The following is a 24,975-nucleotide window of genomic DNA, read 5'->3' as shown; positions in this document are numbered from 1 at the left end:
ATTTTTTTATTAGATAGAGGCTCGTCTCAATATAGACTGACTACATAATTGACATTTTACTCATATATGTTGCTTGGCTTTAGCGCCTCTCCTGGCTTAGCTTGGCATATGACAGAGGCTGTGACTTGACTTGGCATTGATTGGTTAGTAGCGACATCTTGTGGCGTAATGTGACTTTACATAGTATTAAACTTTTTAAATTTTCGCGGTTATCTTTGTATTTAATATATGTAATTATTTAATTATATTAAGTGTAAGAATAATATTGTAATGTCACCCCATTATTATTATAAATATGAACGGATAAATGTTTGGACGTTTGATACTGGCTGGACAAATTTTGGTATACCTACATAACATATTATTCAACCTAATTCTTACGGACAAATCTGCAAGAAACTGGTAGTGTCATATAAATTAATTTTGTTTATTCATATTTGAATAAAAAGAAGCTAAATCTTGTGTAATAAAGATAAAAACATATTAAATTTAAAAATTAAAAAAACACTGATCCCAAAATAATTGCGATAAAGACAGGAAGATGTTGATAATGACGATGATGTTGTATGTTGATACTAAAAAATATTCTAATAACATGTATTTTTTTATTCAAAGACAATTTATTTTTGTCATTTATCTTTTTTTTTATAAAAGAGCATAAAACTTAAACCCATATCAACGGTCGCAAAATGTTTACTTCAAATGCATTAAATGTTTTACTACGCTCAAGATTTTGCTCTAGAATCCCAGTTGTAAAAATATTATTTTACTCTCTGGTAATAGAATCTACAGTATATTACATAGTCCCGGGTTTACATAGTCTCTGGCTGCAATGGTATTCGACAGGATAATGTTCCCTATATACCCAACAATGAGCTATTGTTTATTAACCATAAAAGGTTTCCGTTGGTGATCAATTCTTCGAACTAGATTCTAGATGTCGCCGTGGCGAAGGCGAATTAGCATAACTCCGTTCACCTGATGTTTTATGTTCGCCTATATATAGAGTAGCCTGCGTTTGATAAATGAACGGAGGCGGTCAAATACCCTTGTTTCTATCCATAAATCGTGACGTGCCGCGAGACGAAAATGTCCAGACTAAAGATATGCAGACTACAAGCAAGATTTCTCAAACCATAGACATTTATATATTTTTTTTATTTATTAAGACTTTGGCAGTAAACTATTAGTCTAAAAAGTTACAAAGCAGAAAATATTAAAAGATATAAACCAGAGACAAATAAGCAGACGCTCTCTACTTTTTTTTATGTTTTTAAATTTAATTTTCTTTGTGTTTCTTTGATAGAGCTAATATTGAATCAGTTATATTTTGTAAATAGATTTTAACACATTGTAATATATTGTGTTACGTGATTTCTTTTATATTTTTGCACAATATGGAGAAGATAATAAATAAAAATAAATTATATTTGTATATTTCTTTTCTGTATTAGACTTGCGACGACATATTTATGATTAGTGATTAATAGCTATGGATATTTGAATCGTTTCTTAGATGCTTATTTTTATGTTATCTTTAAAACTAAATTTTTAATATCTAGACACGTCCCAGCGTGTCAAGTTCATTGATAATACAACAAAATGATTATTCCAAGAACACGTATTAATAAACCGACTATAAATTTGTTACCGTTTTTAAATCAAAACAACTTAAACATTAATTCTTGTAGCCCATATGTAAATATTTAAGAAATAATCTTTTGCAATAATATTAAATTTACAGTATAACAGATTTTATCTAGCAAACATAATTGTCGGAAACGACAAAAACACAGTGAGTTCATTAATCTCCCGTATTTACATAGACATTGAATAAAATGGACATAAATTTTAAAAACAAAAACATAAAAAAAATATTAAGACTTTTTCTAAATGTGGAAAAAAGTTACATGGCACTTATCAAAATGGGAGTAGGTAAACTCTTGCAATTGTAAAGAGAATTATCAAAATTTATTCAAAATTAGCGAAAATATTGCATAACATATACGTACGTTTAAAAAATAGGCTCATAAAGAACATTCTACTTTTGAAACTTGATCAAAATTACTCGATTAAAGTAAAAAACAAATGAATTCATCTATTTTAAGGTCATTTATAAAAATAAGCGACTCTCGTAAAAAAAATTATTTTATTAATTTTTAAATTTCACCAGAGGGAGACTTTGTACAAAAGACGATTGCTTGGGTACCTCTGTCTCATTCGTGTTTCAACCGTGAAGCAGTTATGTTTGCATGGCTGTGTTTCGGTTTGAAGCGTGGGATATGGCGTGAATTAACTGGGTACAGAGGAATAACACCTGAGTCCTCAGGAATGGCAACGCATGGGGGGTATCATGGGCAAAACAGTATACTCTGTTACGTCCATGGTACTGCTCATGTCTATAGGCGACGGTTACCACTTTCCATCAGGTGGACCGACAGCTTGTTTGCCATTCTAAGTTGTATAAAAAAAATTATAATAATAATAAAAACCAAAGTTGAACTACCTCTGACGGGAAATACGTTACAACCTTTATGGTTCCATTTACGCATGCCCATGCACCCATTCTTATTATACACATAATCCATTAATTGTCCGGATTGCGGCTTCTTTTTTTTCTATTCTCTGAACAAGCACCTGTGTCTAAAAGCGGTCCAGCGATGATTTCGGTGACTGGTTATTTTTGGACAAATAAAACGAACCATCCATATTGTCGTTACTGTAAATATAACCTTATTCCATCGTATTAAAGTTGATTTTATTATATAGCAGGCGAGGTCCTCAGAAAGCGTTCTTAAAAAATAAGGGTGAGAAGACAAGAGCACTGACAAGCCACGGGTGAAGCAGGTAGAAATCGATTGTTATTCAATCTGAGGTCCACTGGTATACGAAATATATTATTAAACAGTATTAGTTCGAAATTTGGACAGAGATATAGAATCTAATTAGCGCTTATTCTAACTGAAATGATTCCCAGAAGCAAATTAATTTATTATTCAAAACACAACAGCAACTGTGTGAAAGGCAAACGTGGGTAACAAGTCCGCAATACGGCGGTAGTTACAATTAGAAGTTATAAATTGAAATGGGTAAATTGTAAAATGTCCTACATTACATTTACTCCATTTAAATACATCTAGTCATTGAATATAATAGATTAAATTTATATATTAGAAATAACAAACAGACACACATATATATACACACACACACACACATATATATATATATATATATATATATATATATATATATATATACATGACATAACCTGACATATATATATATATATATATGTCATGTCAATCTCATGTCACAGTGTTTGTAGTTACACTCCTTGGAAACGACTCGATGTTTTTTATGTATAATATACTTTATACTTGATAGATATAGGAATAAATCGTAAAGTATATTTCATGCTGCTGTATGATTAGGATATCAATGTCAGTCAAAAATATTATATTACAAAACAATCGAGTTAGCTACTATATAAAATATATAGTACAAATTATATAACCCACTATTTTATTCGTAAATAGCAAGAAATAATAATGATACTAAAATGTAACAGATACTGCTAAATAGCAGCATCTGTTATATTTTATTCTCATCCGTTATATAAGCGTTCAAATTTAAAACTTAGTAAAATTATTAAAGTATTATTTCTAGGAATTCTGGGCGTTGATATATCTTGCGACGTCCAGTTTTGCGGTCATCTGGAGGAGAAGGCTAAGATAGCTTCCAAAAAGTTAGGAGTGCTCAATAGGGTGAGACGATATTTCATGCCAGAACACCGCCTGAAATTATATAAAGCCCAAGTCAGGCCGCATATGGAATACTGTTCTCACCTGTGGGCAGGAGCGCCACAGTACCAACTCCTTCCGTTAGACCGCATTCAAAGTCGGGCGGCTCGAATTATCGATAGTCAACGCCTTACTGTCCGACTTGACCCATTGAAACTGCGCAGAGATGTTGCATCTCTGTGCATCTTCTACCGAATTTATCATGGGGAGTGTTCTGAGGAATTGTTCGGATTGATACCTGCTGCTGATTTTCACCACCGTACAACCCGCCACAAACTAAAGTTTCATCCCAATCATCTGGACGAGTGGCGGTCTTCCACCGTGCGTTTTTCAAGGCACTTTCTTCCACGCACAACCATTCTTTGGAATCAACTTCCAGCAGCAGTATTTCCGAACCGATACGACAACATAACCTTCAAGAAAAGAGTATATTCCTTTTTAAAAGGCCGGCAGCACACCTGCAATGCCGCTGGTGTTGTGGGTGATCATGGGCGGCGGTAGTCACTTACCATCAGGTGAGCCGCATGCTCGTTTGCCCCCTGTGTTGTAAAAAAAAAAAAAAAAAAAAATTAAGAATAAGGAAATTTATTGGTCTTAAGTAACTTTCCATTAGGTCAGTTAATGGCGGCAGGATCAGCGCAGATAACTGACCCAAACTGTTTACAAAGTCATCGGATTAACTCCAAAAATATCCAATGGAAAATTTCGAGTCGATGACGCGACATTGTTGTATTAACTTGAAATCTATTTATACAATAACGAGACAGCACTGACCTATCTCGAGTTTGGAATGAATAACTAACCCTATGTAAACCGACACCTAATTCATGTCTAGGCGTAATAATAAACTTATACAACTTATATATATTTCCCGTAATATATTATTATGTATGTATAATAGTCCTAAATACATATATAATTATATATATTTAACTATCACACACAGTACTTCTAATAAAATGCGCTCAAACTTTATATGCGTTAAAATACAATTCTTTATATGAGAAATACAAGAGGAAAACCCGATGTAAACCACTAGCATAGGTATTTTCAAATACTCTTATTTATATATATATATATATATATATATATATATATATATATATATATATATATATATATATATATATATATATATATATATATATATAATAAGGGTATTTGAAAATATATATATATATATATATATATATAAATTCATGTCTAGGAAGTAAAATTAATCTTTACAATTGTGTAATCTGGGGGGAAAGGGATTGTTAGTAATGGGGTCTAATAGCTCCATTATTAGCAATATACCCTCTCAGGTCGACCTCCATGCGGTTTCCCCTGGAAACCGTCATGTTTAATTCTTGTCGAATTCATCATGGTGGGCCAACTGACCTGCATTCATTCTCACCTATCATCTTCCACTGGTGACCCGTCAACGTATACTATAGCGTAGGCAGGGTTACCATTCCATCTTCACCCATAGAAAAAAATCTATGACCTCAGAAGACGTTAACTTGCAAAGTTATACCGGAAGAGTAAGAAATACTAGTAATTACTAATATAAGCAATGCTCACAAACAAAAGTACATCTGTGTCACATCTACTTGGATATTTATTTGCCTAGCTTTTACACGCGACTTTGTCTACATGACTTGAATATTTTCACTGACGGTATAAAAGTAGCCAACCCATAGAGTATTCGTATGTCAAATTCCCATAAACGTACGTGTAAATAAAATTTCACAGCGATTGATTATACCGTTAAAACGCTGAGAAATAACAAATAAACAAACTCACTTTCACATTGTTAATATTACTATTAAAGAAGTAAGAAAGTGTGGATTGAACCTTAAATCATCTAGACAGTGTAAAAAGGAACTTAACGAGATATGGAATTACCTAATCTCAATATGAGATTCCTTCTATTCTGTTAGTCAAGGAAGATTTACCCACACAGTTTTTAACAGTAGGCTTCGAAAACCATCTGTTAATTTGCCTGAAGATATCTAGTTTATAGGTGAAACATGTGTCGCAAAACGTGCGTGAATGAAATAGCAATCGGAGATTGATGGCTAACATGGAAGATTATAGAACTTTTAGTAATAATAATAGTAGTAAATCTTCGAGTGTTGACAGTCGCACGCATAGTAATGGTAGTGGAATGAAACAAAATAATTCTACCCAACTAACCAGTAAAATTCTACCTAGTTCAGTAAAATATACACAATTTTCTACATAATTATAAAGCTTACATAGGTAGGAAGCGTCTAAAATACCTTACCTTAATAAGCTATTAACGTCCCATGGCAGACATAGGTCTCTCCCCATAATAGAAAGATATAGCCTTCTATTACCATGTTGCAAGCGGTTTGTTATTGTCTCTTATTTAGAGTTTCCCTCGTGTACGGGTGTTTTGTATTTTATTCTATTTATTTCTTCTTTAAACGTCCTTATTAGAGGAAGATTTTGTAAAAGTAGGTGGCATGGGTGTTTCTCCCATTCGTAATTCTATCATGAGGTAATTATGCTTTAAGAATGTTTGTGTTTATGTTTGCAGTTAAATTACGGTGTAAGAAAACATAACACCATAATAACATCATAAATAAATATCTATATCAGACATGAATGCATGGGTGTCTATAGGCGACAGTTACCACTTCCCACCAGATGGGCTGTCAGCTTGTTTGACATTCTAAGTAACATAAAAAATCCTGTAAATGAAATGGAGTGATAACTATTAGTATTAATTCGCAGTTTGAGTTGTGACGTCTTGATATAATTTCAAATATAAAAAAACTAAGGACTTACTAGGAGGATTTTATTTTTTGTATATTTGTTTATTTAATTGTAACGGATAAACTCAAAAACAACTTACCCTAATTTAAAAATTGTTTTACCTATGGAAAGCTTCATTATTAGTGTCTATGGAAAATAGGTCGTAATTTATTTAAAAAAAAAGCATGCACAGCCGAAGCAGGTCGTCGGTCGAACTATTCAAAATATTTTAAAATTTTAGAAATACACCTAATGATGAAGTTTCGAAACTGGCCGCTTGTATAAATAATAAAAAAATAAAAAGTCAGTGGAACAAAATACAAATATTTTCAATTAAACTTACCTATATAGTAGATTCTATATCTATGGATATCTATGAATACTCTGTGGATGCTGGCTGAAATATTTCTATCGAAAAGTAATAAGTAAATACATTTAGAACATTTACAAATGATCAATTTATTTTTTAATTATAACCTGTTTCTGTAGCGTACCAGATCGTAAATTATAGAAACTGGTGGCCATAAATCTATCAAGCTAATGATGGGATCACATTGTTGGTACTATTTATAAGCATCTATATTTAAAGTTAACAAGTAAATCTATAGTCGATTCAAGTTATTTACAATATTTCTTATGAGTATTATCAATATTTTTTTACATATTTACATAGCCAACGTACACTTTTATTACTCTTTCGCGCTTAAATTCTTTGTATTAATATAACTTTTATATTATATAACTAAATTTATTTGTATAAGACTTGGTACATACACAACCACCTAGTATATGGAGTAATTTTACTGTAATTTATGTAGACATAACCACATAATTTAGCTAGTTATAATAAAATATATATAATATTAAATACGTTTATTAAGAATTTAATTACTGGACGAATCTTTATATAATGCAGAATCAATGTATGTCGACGTTAGGCCCGTTCCATGGTACTCTATAGAGAAGACCTATGTTTAACAATGATTAACTAAAAACTAAACTGATGATGATGATGATGATGATGAAACTTACTACCCTTTTTGACAAGCTATGGCTGAATGTGACCAGTTGCAACACAAACAAGTGTGACGATAAATTAATGAAAGTAAAGTTTTAATGGATGAAAATTTAAATTTAATGAAAGAGAATGAAAAAGGATTCTCATCGATTCTGATCCATTAAAAACTTATTAACGGTCATCAATTTGAGGCCTTATAAGTTGGAGTAGGTTAAAACCCTTTTACTCTCTCAACTCTTTGTTCCCAACCATATTTTAAGATATCAAATATTGTTAATACAGAAATGTTTATAATAAACGCCAAACATTACCAATTTAAATGTAGTCTTCGCTTTACAAAAGGAAAAGGAAAAAAATAATAATTTGCTATTCTTAAACACGCTACAATATTACTGTAATAAAACATAATTAAATACGTGCTATTTTCAATATTATTATGAAAGCATTATAAGATCTTATAACTATAAGATCTTATAAAGCATCCATGTTAATAACCATAGATTAAATTAATCTCAGACACTTCACGGATAATTCGAATTTTATGCACACGCCTGTACAAAACGTTCGCGGGCGTCGTGCAAGTACCACGCTACGCTATTCACATAAATTGCAATTAAGCTGTAGGTCCACTTGTCAAATTACTGACAGCCCGTAAGTTACTTGTGGAAAATAATTGCCCCCAAAAGTGGTTAATAATCATACGCAGCATACATTATTAACTAGCTGGGTACGCAACTTTGTCCAACTAAAATATGATGTAAATATTAAATTTCATGCACAGATGGACGATGTCCTGGACCTTTACACAAAATGTATAAACCGATTCTGCTAAATAAGCGTTCCATGTTAAATAGATATGCTTTATTTACATGTAACATGTGAAATTAAAAAGATACACGTATGCACAAATAATTATCACAGTTGCTACTTCCCTTCATATAGAGTAGTATAAATAGCGATAATTTAAAAATTTCTAATTAATTGGTCCTAATTCAACAGCAGTATTTGATTATTGGATACAAATTGAAATATAATATAATTGCATTAGTAAAAAGCTAATATTAGTTGCACCGACAAGTAGAAACTTTTAAATGAAAAGAGAGTAAAAAGCGAATAGAAAATATAAATAAAAACATACTTCATTTTCATGAAGCATGTTTGGCGTGAATTTACTGGGTACAGAGGAATAACACCTGAGTCCTCAGGAATGGCAACGCATGGGAGGTATCATGGGCGAAACAGTATACTCTGTTATGTCCATGGTACTGCTCATGTCTATAGGCGACGGTTACAAATTTCCATCAGGTGGGCCGTCAGCTTGTTTGCCATTCTGAGTTGTATAAAAAAAAAGGTTTTTCACAGTTAGTGAATTTCACATACTATGATGTGAAATTTCACAGGTGACATTACTAGATATAATTACTTAAACCATTTAGGTATAATTCAGTAACAAACATCCAAACAAACTTTCACAGTTATAATTTTAGTGGAGTAAGTGAAGTTTTGTGTACTGTCATAAACGCACGCCAGCGTGCAATATTAAACATTAAGATGGAAATATGCATTTTACGGAGAAACTTTTCACGCCGCACGATACGATGCATAGCACGTTAATGTGAAAATAATTTTATTATTATCACTTTAAGACATTGCAATTATAAATTGCGATGATGGCTACGAGCACTTCGTTTTTATTTCATAAATTGATATAAAATACATCAATCTATTTGATATGGCACAGTTTAGGCTATTACACTAATAGAATAATAGAGTAGCTAGACTCGTTAACTTTATGTACCTGAACTTATTAATCTTTTTGTAATAATTTCCTGGTGCCTTGTGATACGGGTTCTTCGGATACCCAGTTCAGGCACCAGTTCTCTGCAACTTTAATGTATCTATGGTATTATTATAAATTGTTCATTGTACTCAAAAAGTTGTCAGAAATAAATAATCATTATTATTATTAATTTGAGTGTACTACAAAAGAACTGACTTCTATTGTGACGAGATCGGTTATTGTATATAGTAAAAGCTTGGATTATAAATTTAGTTTTACAAATCTTGTTTTTAGCCGGCTATAGTTAACAAGGAGGTTTCCATTTCGACCATACTTTTTACATTGTTATATAAATATTGGGTATATTTGCTGATTAGCAGTTAACAAATACGATAACAATTAGAATTTTAACTTATTAACTGGCTTTCACGTATGATAATTTAGTAGTAGATCAATAGAAATTATATGAGCCTTTTTTTTTAAATGAAATGAAACATTTATTTGCTTTAGACAGACATTTAGCATAATAAAAGCCATGTGAGGGAACTTTACGACATCAGTTTAATTACCTTAACATTGTAGGCATGCAAATTAAATGTATTAATTAATTTAAATAAGGATATAACACTAATGTTTATTTATTAATGATTAAAATTATACAAAATGAATATCAAATAAAAATAGATTGAAATTGGACCAATAAATTTAAATTTTTGTTTTATCTAATATCTATATACTTATAATAAATCCGTAGAGAGGTCAATTCTGCACATGAAATATATTTCCAAAATAAATAACAGTGATTAGTGATCGATACTGATGTCAAAAATGCAATCAGTAAAATTTTCGTCTGTTTGTCTGTCTGTCTGTATGTTCGTTATAGAAACAAAAACTATTCGACGGATTTTAACGAAACTTCTGGGCAGGTTATAGTATACTTTTCATCACGCTACGACCAATAGGAGCAGAGCAGTGAAGAGAAATATTAGGAAAACAGGAGAAGTTACTACATTTTTAAGCATCCGTCGCGTGTGCAGCCTTAATGGCCACTTTTTAAAATGTAAAATTGTCCACCGGTGCGAAGCCGAGACGGGCCGCTAGTTGTCATATAAGATTAATAATTACATTTTATATGTTGTACCAATAACAAATTACAATCTATGTGAAGCATTGCCGATTATTTATATTTTACATGAGAAGATACATATATTTTATATACAATATTGCTAATACAGCTTTGTAATTAAGATAGTTATGATACAAGCATAATGGCATTTTAAATTAAGTCATATAGCTCGAAGAACTGACAACCCATGGCGAAGAAAGGTTTTTGAGTGGCGACCCTATACGGGCAAACGCAGTATAGGACGACCCCCCACTAGATGGAGTGACGACCCGAAGTGGATTGCAGGGAGTCAGTGGATGCAGGTGACTCAGGACGGTTCTTAATGGCAGTCTATAGAGGAGGCTTATGTCCAGCAGTGGACGGATAATGCCTGAAATGATGATGATAATTGAAGATTTTTATTGAAAATATTAAATTGATATAACATATCTCCTTTAAAGAACAGAACCCTGATTTTTTTTTTTTTATACTTAACAGATTTCTTTTTTAATGCAATAAAAGGCAATATACCACAAGTGTAACTAAGTTAATAATAAACTCACAGTTTTTATATGATTTTTTATTGATCCTGCGCTTAAAAAACTTTAAGTACTCAACACTTAAGTGTGGGTAAAAATTAATTAACTTAATGTCACTGAACTACCAGAGTTGAACTTTTTTTATGCGACATAAAATGGCAAATAGCCGAGTTGCATAAAAAGGCTAATATTTCACATAATGCAAAGTGGTGACCGTCACCTATAAACACCGTGGACATCACAAAATACTCCTCTTCGTATTAGCTTCCATTCTGGCCTCTAGCTATTTTATCACGACTGAAATATGTAGCCTGTTAATAAAACAAAATTTTTATTACCTATCATTGTTATCATTTATTTTTTTAACCCTTCTTTCCATGATTTTTTATGTGTTCCTTGGTGAAATAAATCAATGTGATATAATTCATGTTCAATAATTAAAGAAAAATGGTTAAAAAATAAATTTGACAGCTATGTTTTTTTTTTTCTGCAATGTACATTAAAAAGGTATCCAGACACGATCAACTTAAAGTGAACTTGTTCTTTTATATATTTTTTGGGCATACAATGTTATAATGGAAATTTCCAACATTATGGAAAGAAGGGTTAATAACTTTTACCACGACTTCGTCTGCATGACCGCGATATATTCACTGACCGGAATAATACTATCCCTACCATACATATATACTAATTTTCATATGAAATGAATTTAAATTCAATTATTGGTAGTCTTTGGTAGTATCCATAGTAATTTATTTAGCCATTAAGACACTAAAAAGTAACAAACAAACGTCCTTTCACATTTGTAATATTAGTAAGGATAACCTGATATATCCTTACAACATGAATTTACAAAAAGCTTACACAAACAATCAAACAAAATCTCAAATTATCTTTGACTGTAATGCACTGAGCGGTTGGTAGGTTGGCTCGCGGGGCCGGGAGAGCTCTTGCGTGGCGCGCCGGGCCGATGCGCGATGGGTGGACACAACGCGCGATCCGGCACACATCTTCAAATTGTTTTTTTAATAAATTATTTTATTTACCGAATAATTAATTTATTTTACACATTTTATACATTTTACATAGGTGATAATACGAGTAGATAGATACTCTTTATTGTTTCCTCCAAAAAGATTACAATAGTAAACTTATTATAAATTTATATATTATTATATTTATAATTATATATATAATATTTTAATTTAAGTAAGTATTTTTAGTTAAGACGGATTTTTATTATTATAGTGAACATTACTGTAAGTAATTATGATAATTTCTTACAGTTATAGTCAGCATTGCCACAGCTGAAGTACGTTCCTTTTTGTGTGGTGTTTAAATATCACTATTAGTTATACACGTATCTCTGAAGTAATGGAAAATTTCTTTAAACTAGTTATCTTAGGTGTGTTAACTATTTAGTGGGAATTTCCCTTGAGTTAATTAAATTTAAAACTTTAATTACTCGCTGCTGAACATAGACCTCACCATAAGAAACAATTCTGAATCACTTCGCGTCCACTGATTCCCACCAATATATAGAGATAGAAACATCATCAATTGGGTGATTGTTTTTCATTTAACTATGTAAACAATCGAGTACCTTTCTTCTCTATTGGTTGTCAATAATCCTAACTATATGGCCAAGCCAACTCAATTCCAAACTCAATTTGATGATCCTTCTATATTATATCAGTGACTTTGATTTTTCTGCAGATACTTCATTTCAGAATCTAGCTTGGTGAAAAATTTAAATACATTTTATTTACCATTTATGTGTGTAAGTTTTTATTTATTTATATATTAATGTTATATTATTATTCATGTACTTTTATTATTTATATATGTAGGTATATAGAGCTGTTTTTATTGTATTATATATTCATTTTTTTACTAGGTATTATTTAGTTTATCTTTAATTTTACGGTTATTACCCTTATACATTCTATAGTTGTCTTTCAGCTTGTCAAAGGTTGACTGTAAGAGATCCCTTTATGGGATAAGTCCGCCATTGTATATTAAATCATTTATCAGTGCTTAATTTGAATTATGTACAATAAAGATTTTACAACAACAACAACCCTATATAAATAGTAGCCTTATTACTAACAATGTACTCTTTAGTTTTCTCTGAAAATCATAGTGATTAATTCTGACTAACTTTGCCGTCAGCATATAGCGATAACGTGGATGGTTTGTTAGAATCTCATTAACACCCCTTTAAAAATTCCATTCTCCTGTTCCTCTGAATATGAAAACAAATCGCCATTTTATAGATATGTAGATTAAAACCACAAATTCCTAACCTAACGTAGGTTAGCTACATAGTTATTTTACTTGTAATAGAGAATGTTCTTTACAATTATTTCTTCTGTGTGAAATTCAATATCGCAACAACCATCTTATTTAACTTTAATAAATACACCGTCCGCAGTGCTGGAGCGCATTCCGATCAGACAAAAGAAAGTACGGGCCGGGCGGGATGATAGCGGCGGCGGCGCAGCCTGCGACCGGCTCGACCGGTTATGCTAAACCCAATAAAATCGTGGTCAGTTTTTATGCCGGAGCCCCGCGCCTCTCGTCACGACCCACCGAAGGGTTCAATTCGCCAAAATTCCTCACAGTGCATGTTGCAAATAATAAAAAATAAAATGCCAAACATCTATGTATATAAACTTTCACAACCTACTAATTTATAAATGCGAAAGTTTGTGAGTATGTTTATACAAACATACTCACAAAGGGATCGATGGATGGATATTTGTTACTCTTTCACGCAAACAATACGACGCACTTGAAAAAAAATCATATAACAAGCAAAATAATATTGTTTTCACAAGAGTGTAAAATAAAATTTTTACGACAAACTTTAATGAATCTACTTATAGTAGATTCATAGTCTAGGCATGATTCTGAGTATTTAAACTGTCTTTTAAATTTGACTAAACTGTATTTTCTCACCATCATATCAGCCATTAACTGTCCACTACTGAACATAGGCCTCATTCATAAGGGAGATTCTGCCGATAGTTGCCTCGCTTGGCTGCATGTTTGCAACCGCAGTTTTTTTTTATGGGTGAAAATGATATATGGTATCCCCGCCTACGCTAACGGGATACGCTGGCGGAGCACCAGTGAAGGGTGACAGATGAAAATGAAAACAGGCCAGTTAGCCCATCATGATGAATTCATCAGGAATTAACCATGATAGTTTCCAGGGAGAACCGCGAGGAGGTCGACATGGTTGGGTATATTGCTAGCAATGGAATTCTCAGTCTCCATTACTAACAATCCCTTTCCCCCTGCAACCGCAGTTAGACTTTTGGTGATGTTTTAAGTGGAACACTGCTGTCCATTCCTTAACAATTAAGTTCCCTTAGTTGCCTCTTATAACACTCATGGAAAAGAAAAGGGTGGCCATTCTATGCCGGGACCATGCGGCGGTATTTTTTCATGCAATTGTCCAATTGACGCTATTTGTACAATACATTGATGAATTTTTTTTATCGAAAAGTAATTTTAAAACGTATGTTCATTATATTCATCAGATATATATATATCGTTTCCAGCTTTTTCTAAAGCAGGAAAATCAGCTCATCGTCGAATTTATCAAATTATATTGCTAGCAATGGGCATGTTAGAATTTATTACTACCAATCATTTCCCTCCCCCAACCCCTTTTTTCTATAGAAGCAATATATGCGTAACTTCGCTGCGTAGTGTATGTAATTGCAATTAACTTAATTTTATGCTACATGTAGATAATGCCTACGTCAGACTTAATAGTATTTGAATAAGTGGAAATTTACCATCTGGTACTACGAGGTCTGTCCGGAAAGTTCGTATAAAAGTGTTCTGGAATGCGAGAAAGAGGAGTGGGGAGGCCAGGTAAGCGCAGGACCCCTTCCTTATGTCCCTAACAATGCTTCAGTTCTGGTCTGACCGCCGTGCGGTGCGAACTGGCTTGTCACGCCATCTGTGAAGTTACCTCTTAACGAAACCCCGTCGGCATGGAGCCCGCTTCCGTTGAAGAGCAGCGCGTCGTAATCAAGTTTCTCTCGAAACTCGGCAAGAATGGCCGTGAAATTTTTGCCGATCTCAGAACAGTTTATGGGGATGATGCTGTGAAGGAACCAACCGTCCACAAGTGGCTAAAAAGATTCAGAGAGGGCCGAGAAAGCGTTCAAGTTGATTGTTTTTTTCGATGTTCGGGGGATTGTCCATCAAGAATTCGTCCCTCCAGGCCAGACAGTTGATGGAAAATTCTACGTCGATGTGCTCAGACGCCACAAAGCTCGTGTGGCACGAGTTCGTCCAGAATTGGCGCGAGAGGGGCGTTGGATTCTTCACCACGACAATGCCCCTGCCCACACCTCTCTTGTTGTCCGTGAGTTTTTGAGTAAAAATTCCATTACGGTGACCGAACACCCCCCCTATTCGCCGGATTTGGCCCCGTGTGACTTCTTCTTGTTCCCAAAAACCAAATTGGTACTTCGGGGGCGGCATTTGGGGGACATAAATGAGATAAAAAAAGCTACGACGGGGCAGCTGAGAAACCTACAACCAGAGGACTTTCAAGGAGCCTTCTCACAGTGGAAACGGCGTTGGCACAAGTGCATTATGTCACAGGGGGAGTACTTTGAAGGGGATAAAATAGATTTACCTGAATAATTGTAAAATAAAATTTTTAAAAAACTTTTATACGTACTTTCCGGACAAACCTCGTATTATTATTTCCTCCACTGTGATATACAATTATTTTGAGGTTACTTTGATCTTACAGTGCCATCTGTTTTTTAATAGCTGTACTGCTAGCGTAAGGGATACTTTTGTCTGATACTGACTCTGTGGATTGATTTGATCTGTGTCTAATTGAATTTTTAATCTGTGGTTACAAATGTTAAGTTAACATGCTCTATATTGGCAATGGTCGTACAAACGTCAAAAAATGTCTTTTTGACGACATTTGCCGATAAAATTATTTGAAAAATACATTTTTATAAACATGGGTGGTTCACAAAGTACTCGAAAAATAAGTGTTGATAACGAAAATGCTATACAAGTGTCCCAAGAAGCATTAGACCGAATACAGGCTCAATTGAACGCTAGGGTAAGTTATCATGTCGCATTACATAATTTAGATCAATGTCAAGTCTTGTTATTTCAAAATAAATGTATCATACACAAATATAAATCATACTCAAATATAATATCTTGTATTTATAAAGTCCATTCATTTGTATGTCTATTCTATCTTACAAGCCATACCCAAAAACTGTCTTAGGTTATAAGTGCTATATGATCATAAACATTTAATTAGACACGACTTACGTATCAAATTATTAATGAACCATCAATATAGATACTTTATCTTAGCATATACACTTTTCCTGGTTGCACCTTTTATTTACATATTTAAATCAAACTAGTTAAAAAATATTAATTTTTTTTTTAGCAAGCAGAACAGCCTCAGGCATCACCACCACCAAATTACCCGCCACCTCCATTCTATGACTCCCAAAAGCGGCAAAATGAAAATGCCGCTGAGGAGGCTTATTGGGCCCGACGCATTGACAACTTGAAGAGAGCACATGAAAAAATCAATGCTAACATGGTTATTGAATATCAGAAGACATTGAAGGAAGCCAATGATTTATTTGAATTAGCACAAAAAGACAAAATTACTAGTAAATTACCCCCTTGTCAGGATGAAAAAGCAAAGGTAAACTGTGTAAATTTTTATATTTATGTATAAATGTATATTAATTGTGACTATAAAAACCCTGTTTGAAAACATGAACAATATTTATTTATTTATTCATAGGAAAACCAGGGCTACACTACAGCAAATAGATACAGTTTTAGGATAATAAAATAAGCCACTAATAGGTTTTCACAAATATAGTAAAAGCATATTTCCTTCATGACAAGATAACAATCTATCAAAGGATTTATAATATGTTTTTTTTTTTTTTATTAGTATATTTAATTGTCACTTGTATGTTGTTTTACAATAAATAAGAAATTCATTTTAGTAATATTGAAATAGGCAATTCATATTTCAATAATTATTGCATATTGAAAAGTTTTTGACAGTGGAGTTTTAACCCACACTAAACCCTTTTTTTATAGTCTATTATTCATATTGTTGTTTTTATACAGTTTTCTTACAGTGTATAAATTAATTCTCTTCTGTAAATTAATCAGTGATTCATATTAGTAATGTTAAATTCCAGGTGCTGGAGTGCTACAGTGCGAATGCAGATAAATCACTATTGTGCTCAGTGTTAGTGAATCAATTTAATGACTGTGTTTGCAAGAGTAGGGTGGCTGCTGTATCTGCAACATCTTGAATGTAGCGCCAATTGTGTATATAACAATAGCTAAAGGGATACTAACATAACATAACCCATTTTATGAACAACTTCAGGGAACACTGCAATATCCTCCTGGAAGTAGATTTATTAATATTATTGCTGTATGAATAAACTGTTAATTTCATATTTAGTAGTTTATCTTAATAAGTCAATAGTTCTTTATTATAATAAAATATGCTTACTGAATTAATACCATGTGGTCACAGAGGCATATTTTTAACCAATTGTAATTGTACTGCAATCTACTTACAACCATATTTATTACAGCCATGAAACTGCTGATTTGTATTCTGTGCATTTACTTGTTAGCTACTATAAAACTATTATAAATTTGAATATAGATTTCAGAATTTAGTTTATTTAGTCTTCATATTTAACTGCCTCAATATTCTCTACATAAAGACTTGCATAAGCGAAGTACTTTTTGTCACACAATTTTATACAACTCTCCTCCAAAAAATAATATTGTCCACCAGTGCCCAACAAAAATATCAAAGTTAATTATATGCACAGACCTTTACATTTATTGTCGTTACGCCATAATTAAAATATAAATTAGAAAACAGATCATTATGTTATTTATCTTATCAACAATTTGACGAATTTCATATATCTTTATTTCAAAGTAAACTTAAGTGTGAGTTTAGATTAATAACTAGTACATCTAAGCAAGTGTCTAAACTATAAAAGAATACTGAATAATTATTACACTGTTAATTCATGATGCACCATAATGGGCATACAATATACCATTTATAATTGAAACTGTACTTACTTATTTTTAATTATATCATGTTCGTAAAATAAATTTGTTTATACCTTTTATGAACTGTTTTAACAAAGTAAATTTGTAAAGAACGTACCTATTTTGTATGATCCAAACTAATGAGACTGTGGTAAAAGAAATGGCCTTCTAACGTTCAGCAGATGACACGTCATATCGAATGACGTCGGTAAGTAGGTACTTTATTACTTTACATAAAAGGTTTATCATTATCATGGCCGTAGCTAAGAAGGGAGAGGGGCATTGAGAAGCAATGTCCTACCTTAAACTGTAAGGCCCCAAGAAAATTATAGCTTCTGCCCTACCAAAAAGTTCCTTTGCCCGACTTTAATCTTAGGTCTAGCTACAGCCCTGATCATCATATTTTTACGCATGCACTAATTATGATGATGTTGAAACAAAAAATTTGGCTAGATTTTTTCAGACAAAAATGGTCCTCGCGTAGAATTTTACTCGTTAGGTAGCTGCACTCCATTCCCCTCGACCATTCTCCTCCTTCGCAGTCCCCCACCGCTGTACTTATTTGCCGCTCTTCACAAGCCTCTCACAACCTTTCTAACTGGGTACAGAGGAATAACACCCGAGCCCTCAGGAATGGCAACGCATGGGGGGTATCATGGGCGAAACAGTATACTCTGTTATGTCCATGGTACTGCTCATGTCTATAGGCGACGGTTACCACTTTCCATCAGGTGGGCCGTCAGCTTGTTTGCCATTCTGAGTAGTATAAAAAAAACCACTCTAGACGATTGTTGCACCTATGTGTACTACGAATATGAGAAATAATATTAGTAATACTTTTTTATGAAGGTATCTAATCTTCTAATTCGATAAAACAGGCAACCAATATCTAAAATAAATAAACCAAAATATACATAACTAAAATAGAACTAGCGACCTCATTTACCCAAAGCTGCGCCTATTACCGCGCAAAAGAGGTCATCACTCACTTATACACAAAATCCGTTTCTATAGCGACCATGTCGCTCAGAATCAACATTTTCGCCTGCGTCTTACTATTTTAGTGAATATGGCCTTCCAAGAGAAACCCCATGAAGAGACCAAGAGGCGTGTGCCGTTATATCCTGGCTTCCCCGAGTTGGCGCGGTCAGATGTTAGCATATATCCTACTTACTCCAAGTTGGATTTGGCGTAGTAAGTACTTGGCACTTTTAAGAACCTCTTTATACATACAATTGCAACTTAGATTCTCAAGAGGCGACCCCTTGTATGCAAGTCGTAAGTGTATATTTTTAATATGAGAAAATGAAATGGTAACCCCGCCTGCGGTATCTAGTGGGAAATGGTTGGCGAGGATGAAAGCAGGCAAAAACTAACCACAATGGTTTCCAGAAGGAATGGCATGGAAGTCGACAAAGTATATTTATTTCAGGCAGGAAGCTGTATATTATTATATTGCCAGTAATTCCAACTTTTAGACCTCTATTACTATGAATCCCTTTCACCTCCGTCTTAATGTCTGTTAATACATGTAGCCCAATTTTTTTTTTTTTTGCAAAATATGACGAATTCTCTTTATTTTGGGTACAATAATGACTGCATATATTTCAGCCGTGTTGTTTGCCGCCATCGTTACCATTGGGCCAGTGTAGCTCAACGCAAGCAATTCATGAAGGAGTTACATAGTTTTGAGAAACTGCAACCAAACGCACTAGATGGGGTACGTGTTCACAGAGAGTTCTCTCAAGGAATCCTTTCACATAATATACCTCCACGGCGGTACATACAAAAACTTACACCAGACCCACTGAACTCCCACCAAAGGATGCGAGTTGAAGAAATAATAAGTGGTAGAGTTGATTTCAATCAAAAATAAATAATATCAAAACAACACATTTGTATCATTGTAGATATTTTTATTTTTCAGCAAGTTAAAAATTGTCCTGATTTAGATTTTGAATATTAACTAATTTTAATAACCAACCTGATAATTAACCCTTTAGATTTAAAAATATAATAATGTAATATAATCTATACTTATAATAAATCTGTAGAGAGGTCAATTCTGTACATGAAATATATTTTCAAAATAACTATCAGGGGCTGATTAGTGATCGATACTGATGCAAAAAAATGCAATCAGTAAAATTTTTGTCTATCTGTATGTCTGAAACAAAAACTACTCGACGGATTTTAACGAAATTTGGTACAATTATTATTCATACTCCTGGGCAGGTTAAAGTATACTTTTCATCATGTTACGATCAATAGGAGCAGAGCAATGAAGAAAAATGTGTCTGTAACATCAAAACCACTGAACCGTGAGGAAGGACATAGGCTACTTATTTTACGAAGAACAACAGAAATGAGGACAAAGTCACAAGCAACAGCTAGTAATGTAATATAATAATATTTATTGAAATCAAAAAGGCAACAATTATACATTTGCTTCCAAGACTTCACACTATGATACCCTGTGTCCAGAAGTCATGAGCCCTTTAAATGTAAAATAATAGAATTTATTTTACATTTAAAGCATTAAAACTTTACAAATCAAAAGGGTTTAGTATTTAGTAATAAACAATTAATGACAAATATTTGCTAAATCTATATTTTTCTTTTAGATCAAGGGAAAACTGTGTAATATAAAATTAAAATTAAGTCATATATTACTTTATTACTATTCATCAGAAGGTTCAACAAGCTTTTTCTTTTTCATCTTTTTACTTTTTTCTACATTACTCTGCAAGTAGTGAGCTTCCTTCTTTGCCTGGGATATCTCAGCTCGAAGTCTCTGTTTATATGCTGCTCTTTCATAAGCTAACCTTTCACTTAAATGTACCCATTTAAATCTAGGTATGTATTTGATATTCCATATCATATCATAGTAACGTGACTTCTTTCGCGTACCGATTTTAGTATTATTCAACTTAGCTGCAACCTGCTTTGCAATTTTTTTCTTTTCAAATTCCACCCATCCTTCAGTAAATTGATTGGGGACCCGTTTTCTTCTTTCACCAATTTCTACAAACAAAATAAAGTGAATACCAATATTAAAACTTAATAATAACAAAAACATAACCTCGAAATACTAACTGCCACTCGGTTGGAGAAAAATCCTTCCCACATCTCCAAATTCACTGAATATTTCACGGATTTTAGCCACGTTCATGTATGGTGGAATTGTAGACAAAAACACAATGCCACGTTTCCTAGTTTTCTTATTTAAAATTTTTGAATGATTTTCCTCTCGAGTGCTACAATCAAAGCCGTTTTCAGGAACTCTTTCTTCCTCTGTGGCCGTCATCATTACAAATTACTCTCGCTCGGTAATCTTTCTCAATGTACAAATTAGAAATGTCGCTATTAAACTGGGAATAAAATTAGTAAAAATAATACATAGAACAGAAATAACGTGATTGTATTAACCAGGGCTAGAATCACTATAATAACTTAATAAATTGACATTGACATATTTGACAACTAAACATCAGTACTGATATTGCTCTATAAACGGTCTTCTGCTTGAACCTAATGACTTTATAATACCTACTTAGTTTCGTAATATAAACTTAAAAAATAATATTGGCCACACTAATATCGTCATATCTTTAAACATAGTTGACCTTAGCCAGTTCCTTATGAAAGAAATAAAAAATTTCGAAATAGAACAAACCTTGTTAAAAAAAAAAAAAATCTCTCTGGCCTGTCACTGTCAAGCGTTGCCCAGCTGTCGCTTTGCATTTGCTTTGTTTGCTTATAGTGATTATCAAGTGATTGTGTTCTCTATTTTCAATCAAGTGAAAACGAAATAAATGTTATTAGTTCTTAATTTTCAAATATTAAATAAATTATACTGATTAATACTTAAAAACAATTATACATCTACTACAGAATCATGGGTTGCGATGGTGGTACAATACCGCGTCGAGATGAACTTGTTCGCATGAAAAAGAAACCAGAACAGGTACTCATCAATATTGTAATAAAACAAATTCATTCACAAGCTTTTAATAAACGCCGTTCTTTCTTAAAATATCCATTTAACTTACTCTGTTTATATTGCGATTACAGAAAGATAAAGATGCTGAGCGTTCGTTCAAGTGGCGTAATTGCGCGTTGTCCCAACAACGGCTCCAAGAACCTGTTGTCGCGTGTGGACTCGGCCGTCTTTACAGCAAAAGTTCCGTTCTAGAAGCACTCCTCGACAAAGAAACTAAGCCAGAATCCATCAACCATATTAAGAATCTCAAGGTTATTTATATTCCTACTATTTTTTAAATTAATACTTGAGTACATTTAGTAGTTTTTTACCTTAATAAATGGAAAAATCACAGTTACATGTAAGTTATACTGCATAATTGATTGATAATGTTAAAGTCTCTCCCAGTCAACCTTTGGCAAAACAGAAATTTTAATATGCGGTGAAAAAAATTACAACTAGAGTAAGAAAGCAGTATTTCCGAACCGATACGACAACATAACCTTTAAGAAAAGAGCATATTCCTTTTTAAAAGGCCGGCAGCACACCTGCAATGTCGTAGGTGTTGTGGGTTACCATGGGCGGCGGTAGTCACTTACCATCAGGTGAGCCGCATGCTCGTTTGCCCCCTGTGTTGTAAAAAAAAAAAAAGCTGATTAGTGACAGAAACATGAGTGTGACAAAGATAACAAACAAATAACAAGGGAATAAGCCCTCGTGTAATTTTCTTTTTGGTGTCCTATGTTGTTATATATTATACTAGCTTATTACCTGCTTCCTTACGTGGGCATCTTAAAAGAAAAAAAAAAAAAGAAATAGACTACTTCTAGATGGCGTATCAATATAAAACATAGACCTTTCAGGTATACAACTATAAAAACTGTGTCCAGTTTGATGCAGTAGTTTTTACGTAATGCCAAAGTAAACATACAGAGAGACAAAACTTCCAAAAAATATTGTTTTGGTGTCTGTTGCTCTTATTAAAAAATTCTTAATTCAATTTACATAAGGAGCCATTTACATTTTTTTTTTACTCCTATGTACAGATGTCGTTCAGTTACAATTTTATTAGTAAAATTCCCTATAATTACAAAATACCTCAGAGTTTGAAGTCGATCTTTAACTGTTGCAATTTGACTTATGGAACTGAAACATGGTCCTACCTGTATCAGCTGTTAACTGTCCATTGCTGAACATAGCTTCCTCCATAAGGGGAGTTTTTGCCCTCATGAGGCACATTTTGTTTTAAGAGGGATGATGATCCCTCATTGAGAGATCTCAACCATTAACTTATATATCATAGGTATGCACAACTATAACTTTATTTTCATTCTCCACAGGATATAAAAGATTTGAAACTCATTAAAAACCCAGCTTATGTTGAAACTGAGCATACAGAAGGCGCTGTGGGTGATGGCAGTGCTCCTTACATCTGCCCCATCAGTGGGTTAGAGATGACTGGGAAATTCCGCTTTGTATTTCTCTGGAGCTGTGGCTGTGTTCTTGCTGAGAGAGCTTTAAAGGAAGTCAAGCAGAATCTTTGTCATATGGTAAGTTGTTGTGTAACATAGAGGCTGATTCTGATACACCTTTTCTCTAAGCATGTGTCTTAACCTAATAATTTAATTTGGTAATTTGCGAATGTACTATTTTATGGTTTATCATAAAGTTATAAAAACTTTAACTTAAATATATTAGAAAATTAATTCATATTGATCATTACAATAAAAATTTTACTGTGACATCAAATTAACATTTAACTTTTATAGATAGGTTTAGAGAAATGGTGCCTCAGAATCTCTATTAGGTGTTTAAAACTTGACATAAAAAATAAATACGTGATGTGTTCATCCATCGTTAAAATGTAAATGGCAACACTAGAAACTATGATGCCGATTTTTTGTTACACCACTTGTCTGTCAGCAGTTAACATATCATTTGATAGTTTAATTTTGTTCAACTGTTCACATAATTTATTTTCTTGAGGCTTCAGTTCGTTTCAATGACACTCAATGTTATGGTATCTCCTATGTCTGATAGTCATGCTACATTTAAAATGCTGGGGAAGAGGGAGTATGATTGTATGATGCTATTTCAACATATTAAAATTCAAGATATAGGAATACTGTCTATTTATTTATTTTTAATTTTCTACATTAATTCTTGTTTTTTTTTTTAAGAATTATGCCATAGATTAGTCATTATTTTTGTTTTGTTACCAGTGCCAGGAGCCATTCACAGACAATGATGTTATTATTATAAATGGCAACGAAGAAGACATTGAGCAGTTGAAAACAAAGATGGCCGTACGAGTTGCTAACAGGAAGAATAGTAAAAAGATTAAAGCAGAAAAATCAGAGAAAACCAATATCAAAACTGAACCTACAACTGATGAACCGTCCACTTCAGGGACTGCTTCTCAGCCAAATGGAATTGAGGTGAAAGAGGAACCTACAGCAAGTTCTAGTCGGGCGGTTAAAAAAGACATTGATACAATACCTCTATCTCTGCCTAAGTTCAATCCCAATAAGCAACCTAGAGGTCACTTTGGGTCATCAAAACGCGCACACCCGACAGAACTAGCTCAAGATCCGTCTTATAAGAAGACTAAGAAGGACTACAGTGTTGCCAAAGACCCGCAAACTAGTGAAGTCTACAAATCTCTATTCACGTCACATAAGAGTGACAAAGAGCAACAGAGAGCCCATTGGGTCACATATAACCCATTTTATAATTAAGCTAAACTAAAAATAGTTTAAATTATAATAAATAAAAAGCATATTTAAAGACATTGAGTTTTATTTATTTAGTAAAAACTTGACTAAACGAATTATAATTATATAATTAGATACTAATTATT

General features: G+C 33.0%; 4 protein-coding genes across 5 annotated transcripts; 3 read left to right on the top strand and 1 right to left on the bottom strand.

Moving 5' to 3' along the window:
* Nucleotides 1–15,926: 15,926 nt before the first annotated feature.
* Nucleotides 15,927–17,514, top strand: LOC113518227 (uncharacterized). The gene is made up of 3 exons (XM_026903042.3): nt 15,927–16,121; nt 16,467–16,733; nt 17,248–17,514. The coding sequence occupies exons 1-3, from the start codon at nt 16,017–16,019 to the stop codon at nt 17,362–17,364; spliced, it is 489 nt and encodes a 162-aa protein (XP_026758843.1). The 5' UTR covers nt 15,927–16,016; the 3' UTR covers nt 17,365–17,514.
* Nucleotides 17,515–17,829: 315 nt separating this feature from the next.
* LOC113518065 (uncharacterized) lies at nt 17,830–20,009 on the top strand. Of its 2 annotated transcripts, XM_031913254.2 has the most exons (3): nt 17,830–18,341; nt 19,198–19,327; nt 19,745–20,009. In XM_031913254.2, exons 2-3 carry the CDS (start codon nt 19,203–19,205, stop codon nt 20,007–20,009), a joined length of 390 nt encoding a protein of 129 aa, XP_031769114.2. In that variant the 5' UTR covers nt 17,830–18,341; nt 19,198–19,202. The 2 variants fall into 2 exon arrangements, with proteins under 2 accessions (XP_031769114.2, XP_026758626.2); XM_026902825.3 differs by lacking the exon at nt 17,830–18,341 and having other exon boundaries at nt 18,766–19,327.
* Nucleotides 20,010–20,527: 518 nt separating this feature from the next.
* LOC113518310 (uncharacterized) lies at nt 20,528–21,595 on the bottom strand. The gene is made up of 2 exons (XM_026903171.3): nt 21,230–21,595; nt 20,528–21,157 (listed from the first exon to the last, which is right to left on the bottom strand). The coding sequence occupies exons 1-2, from the start codon at nt 21,441–21,443 to the stop codon at nt 20,814–20,816; spliced, it is 558 nt and encodes a 185-aa protein (XP_026758972.2). The 5' UTR covers nt 21,444–21,595; the 3' UTR covers nt 20,528–20,813.
* Nucleotides 21,596–21,850: 255 nt separating this feature from the next.
* On the top strand, nt 21,851–24,904 carry LOC113518238 (replication termination factor 2). Its single transcript, XM_026903066.3, has 4 exons — nt 21,851–22,100; nt 22,208–22,387; nt 23,456–23,665; nt 24,338–24,904. Exons 1-4 carry the CDS (start codon nt 22,032–22,034, stop codon nt 24,851–24,853), a joined length of 975 nt encoding a protein of 324 aa, XP_026758867.1. The 5' UTR covers nt 21,851–22,031; the 3' UTR covers nt 24,854–24,904.
* Nucleotides 24,905–24,975: the final 71 nt, after the last annotated feature.

The sequence above is a fragment of the Galleria mellonella genome, unplaced genomic scaffold (genome assembly GCF_026898425.1).
Source record: "Galleria mellonella isolate WM207_F2 unplaced genomic scaffold, CSIRO_AGI_GalMel_v1 utg171, whole genome shotgun sequence".
NCBI lineage: Eukaryota > Metazoa > Arthropoda > Insecta > Lepidoptera > Pyralidae > Galleria > Galleria mellonella.
Note: the sequence above shows the minus strand (reverse complement) of the source record. Positions and strands in the feature narration are given on the sequence as shown.

Excerpts from the sequence above, each read along its gene's own strand:
- LOC113518227 (XM_026903042.3), top strand. The coding sequence starts at position 16,017 with ATGGGTGGTTCACAAAGTACTCGAAAAATAAGTGTTGATAACGAAAAT. Across the intron at positions 16,122-16,466 it reads AGGCTCAATTGAACGCTAGG|CAAGCAGAACAGCCTCAGGC; the intron begins GTAAGTTATCAT and ends TTTTTTTTTTAG. Across the intron at positions 16,734-17,247 it reads GTCAGGATGAAAAAGCAAAG|GTGCTGGAGTGCTACAGTGC; the intron begins GTAAACTGTGTA and ends GTTAAATTCCAG.
- LOC113518065 (XM_031913254.2), top strand. The coding sequence starts at position 19,203 with ATGGCCTTCCAAGAGAAACCCCATGAAGAGACCAAGAGGCGTGTGCCG. Across the intron at positions 19,328-19,744 it reads TCCAAGTTGGATTTGGCGTA|CCGTGTTGTTTGCCGCCATC; the intron begins GTAAGTACTTGG and ends CATATATTTCAG.
- LOC113518310 (XM_026903171.3), bottom strand. The coding sequence starts at position 21,443 with ATGATGACGGCCACAGAGGAAGAAAGAGTTCCTGAAAACGGCTTTGAT. Across the intron at positions 21,158-21,229 it reads TTTTCTCCAACCGAGTGGCA|AAATTGGTGAAAGAAGAAAA; the intron begins GTTAGTATTTCG and ends TTTTGTTTGTAG.
- LOC113518238 (XM_026903066.3), top strand. The coding sequence starts at position 22,032 with ATGGGTTGCGATGGTGGTACAATACCGCGTCGAGATGAACTTGTTCGC. Across the intron at positions 22,101-22,207 it reads TGAAAAAGAAACCAGAACAG|AAAGATAAAGATGCTGAGCG; the intron begins GTACTCATCAAT and ends TTGCGATTACAG. Across the intron at positions 23,666-24,337 it reads AGCAGAATCTTTGTCATATG|TGCCAGGAGCCATTCACAGA; the intron begins GTAAGTTGTTGT and ends TTTTGTTACCAG.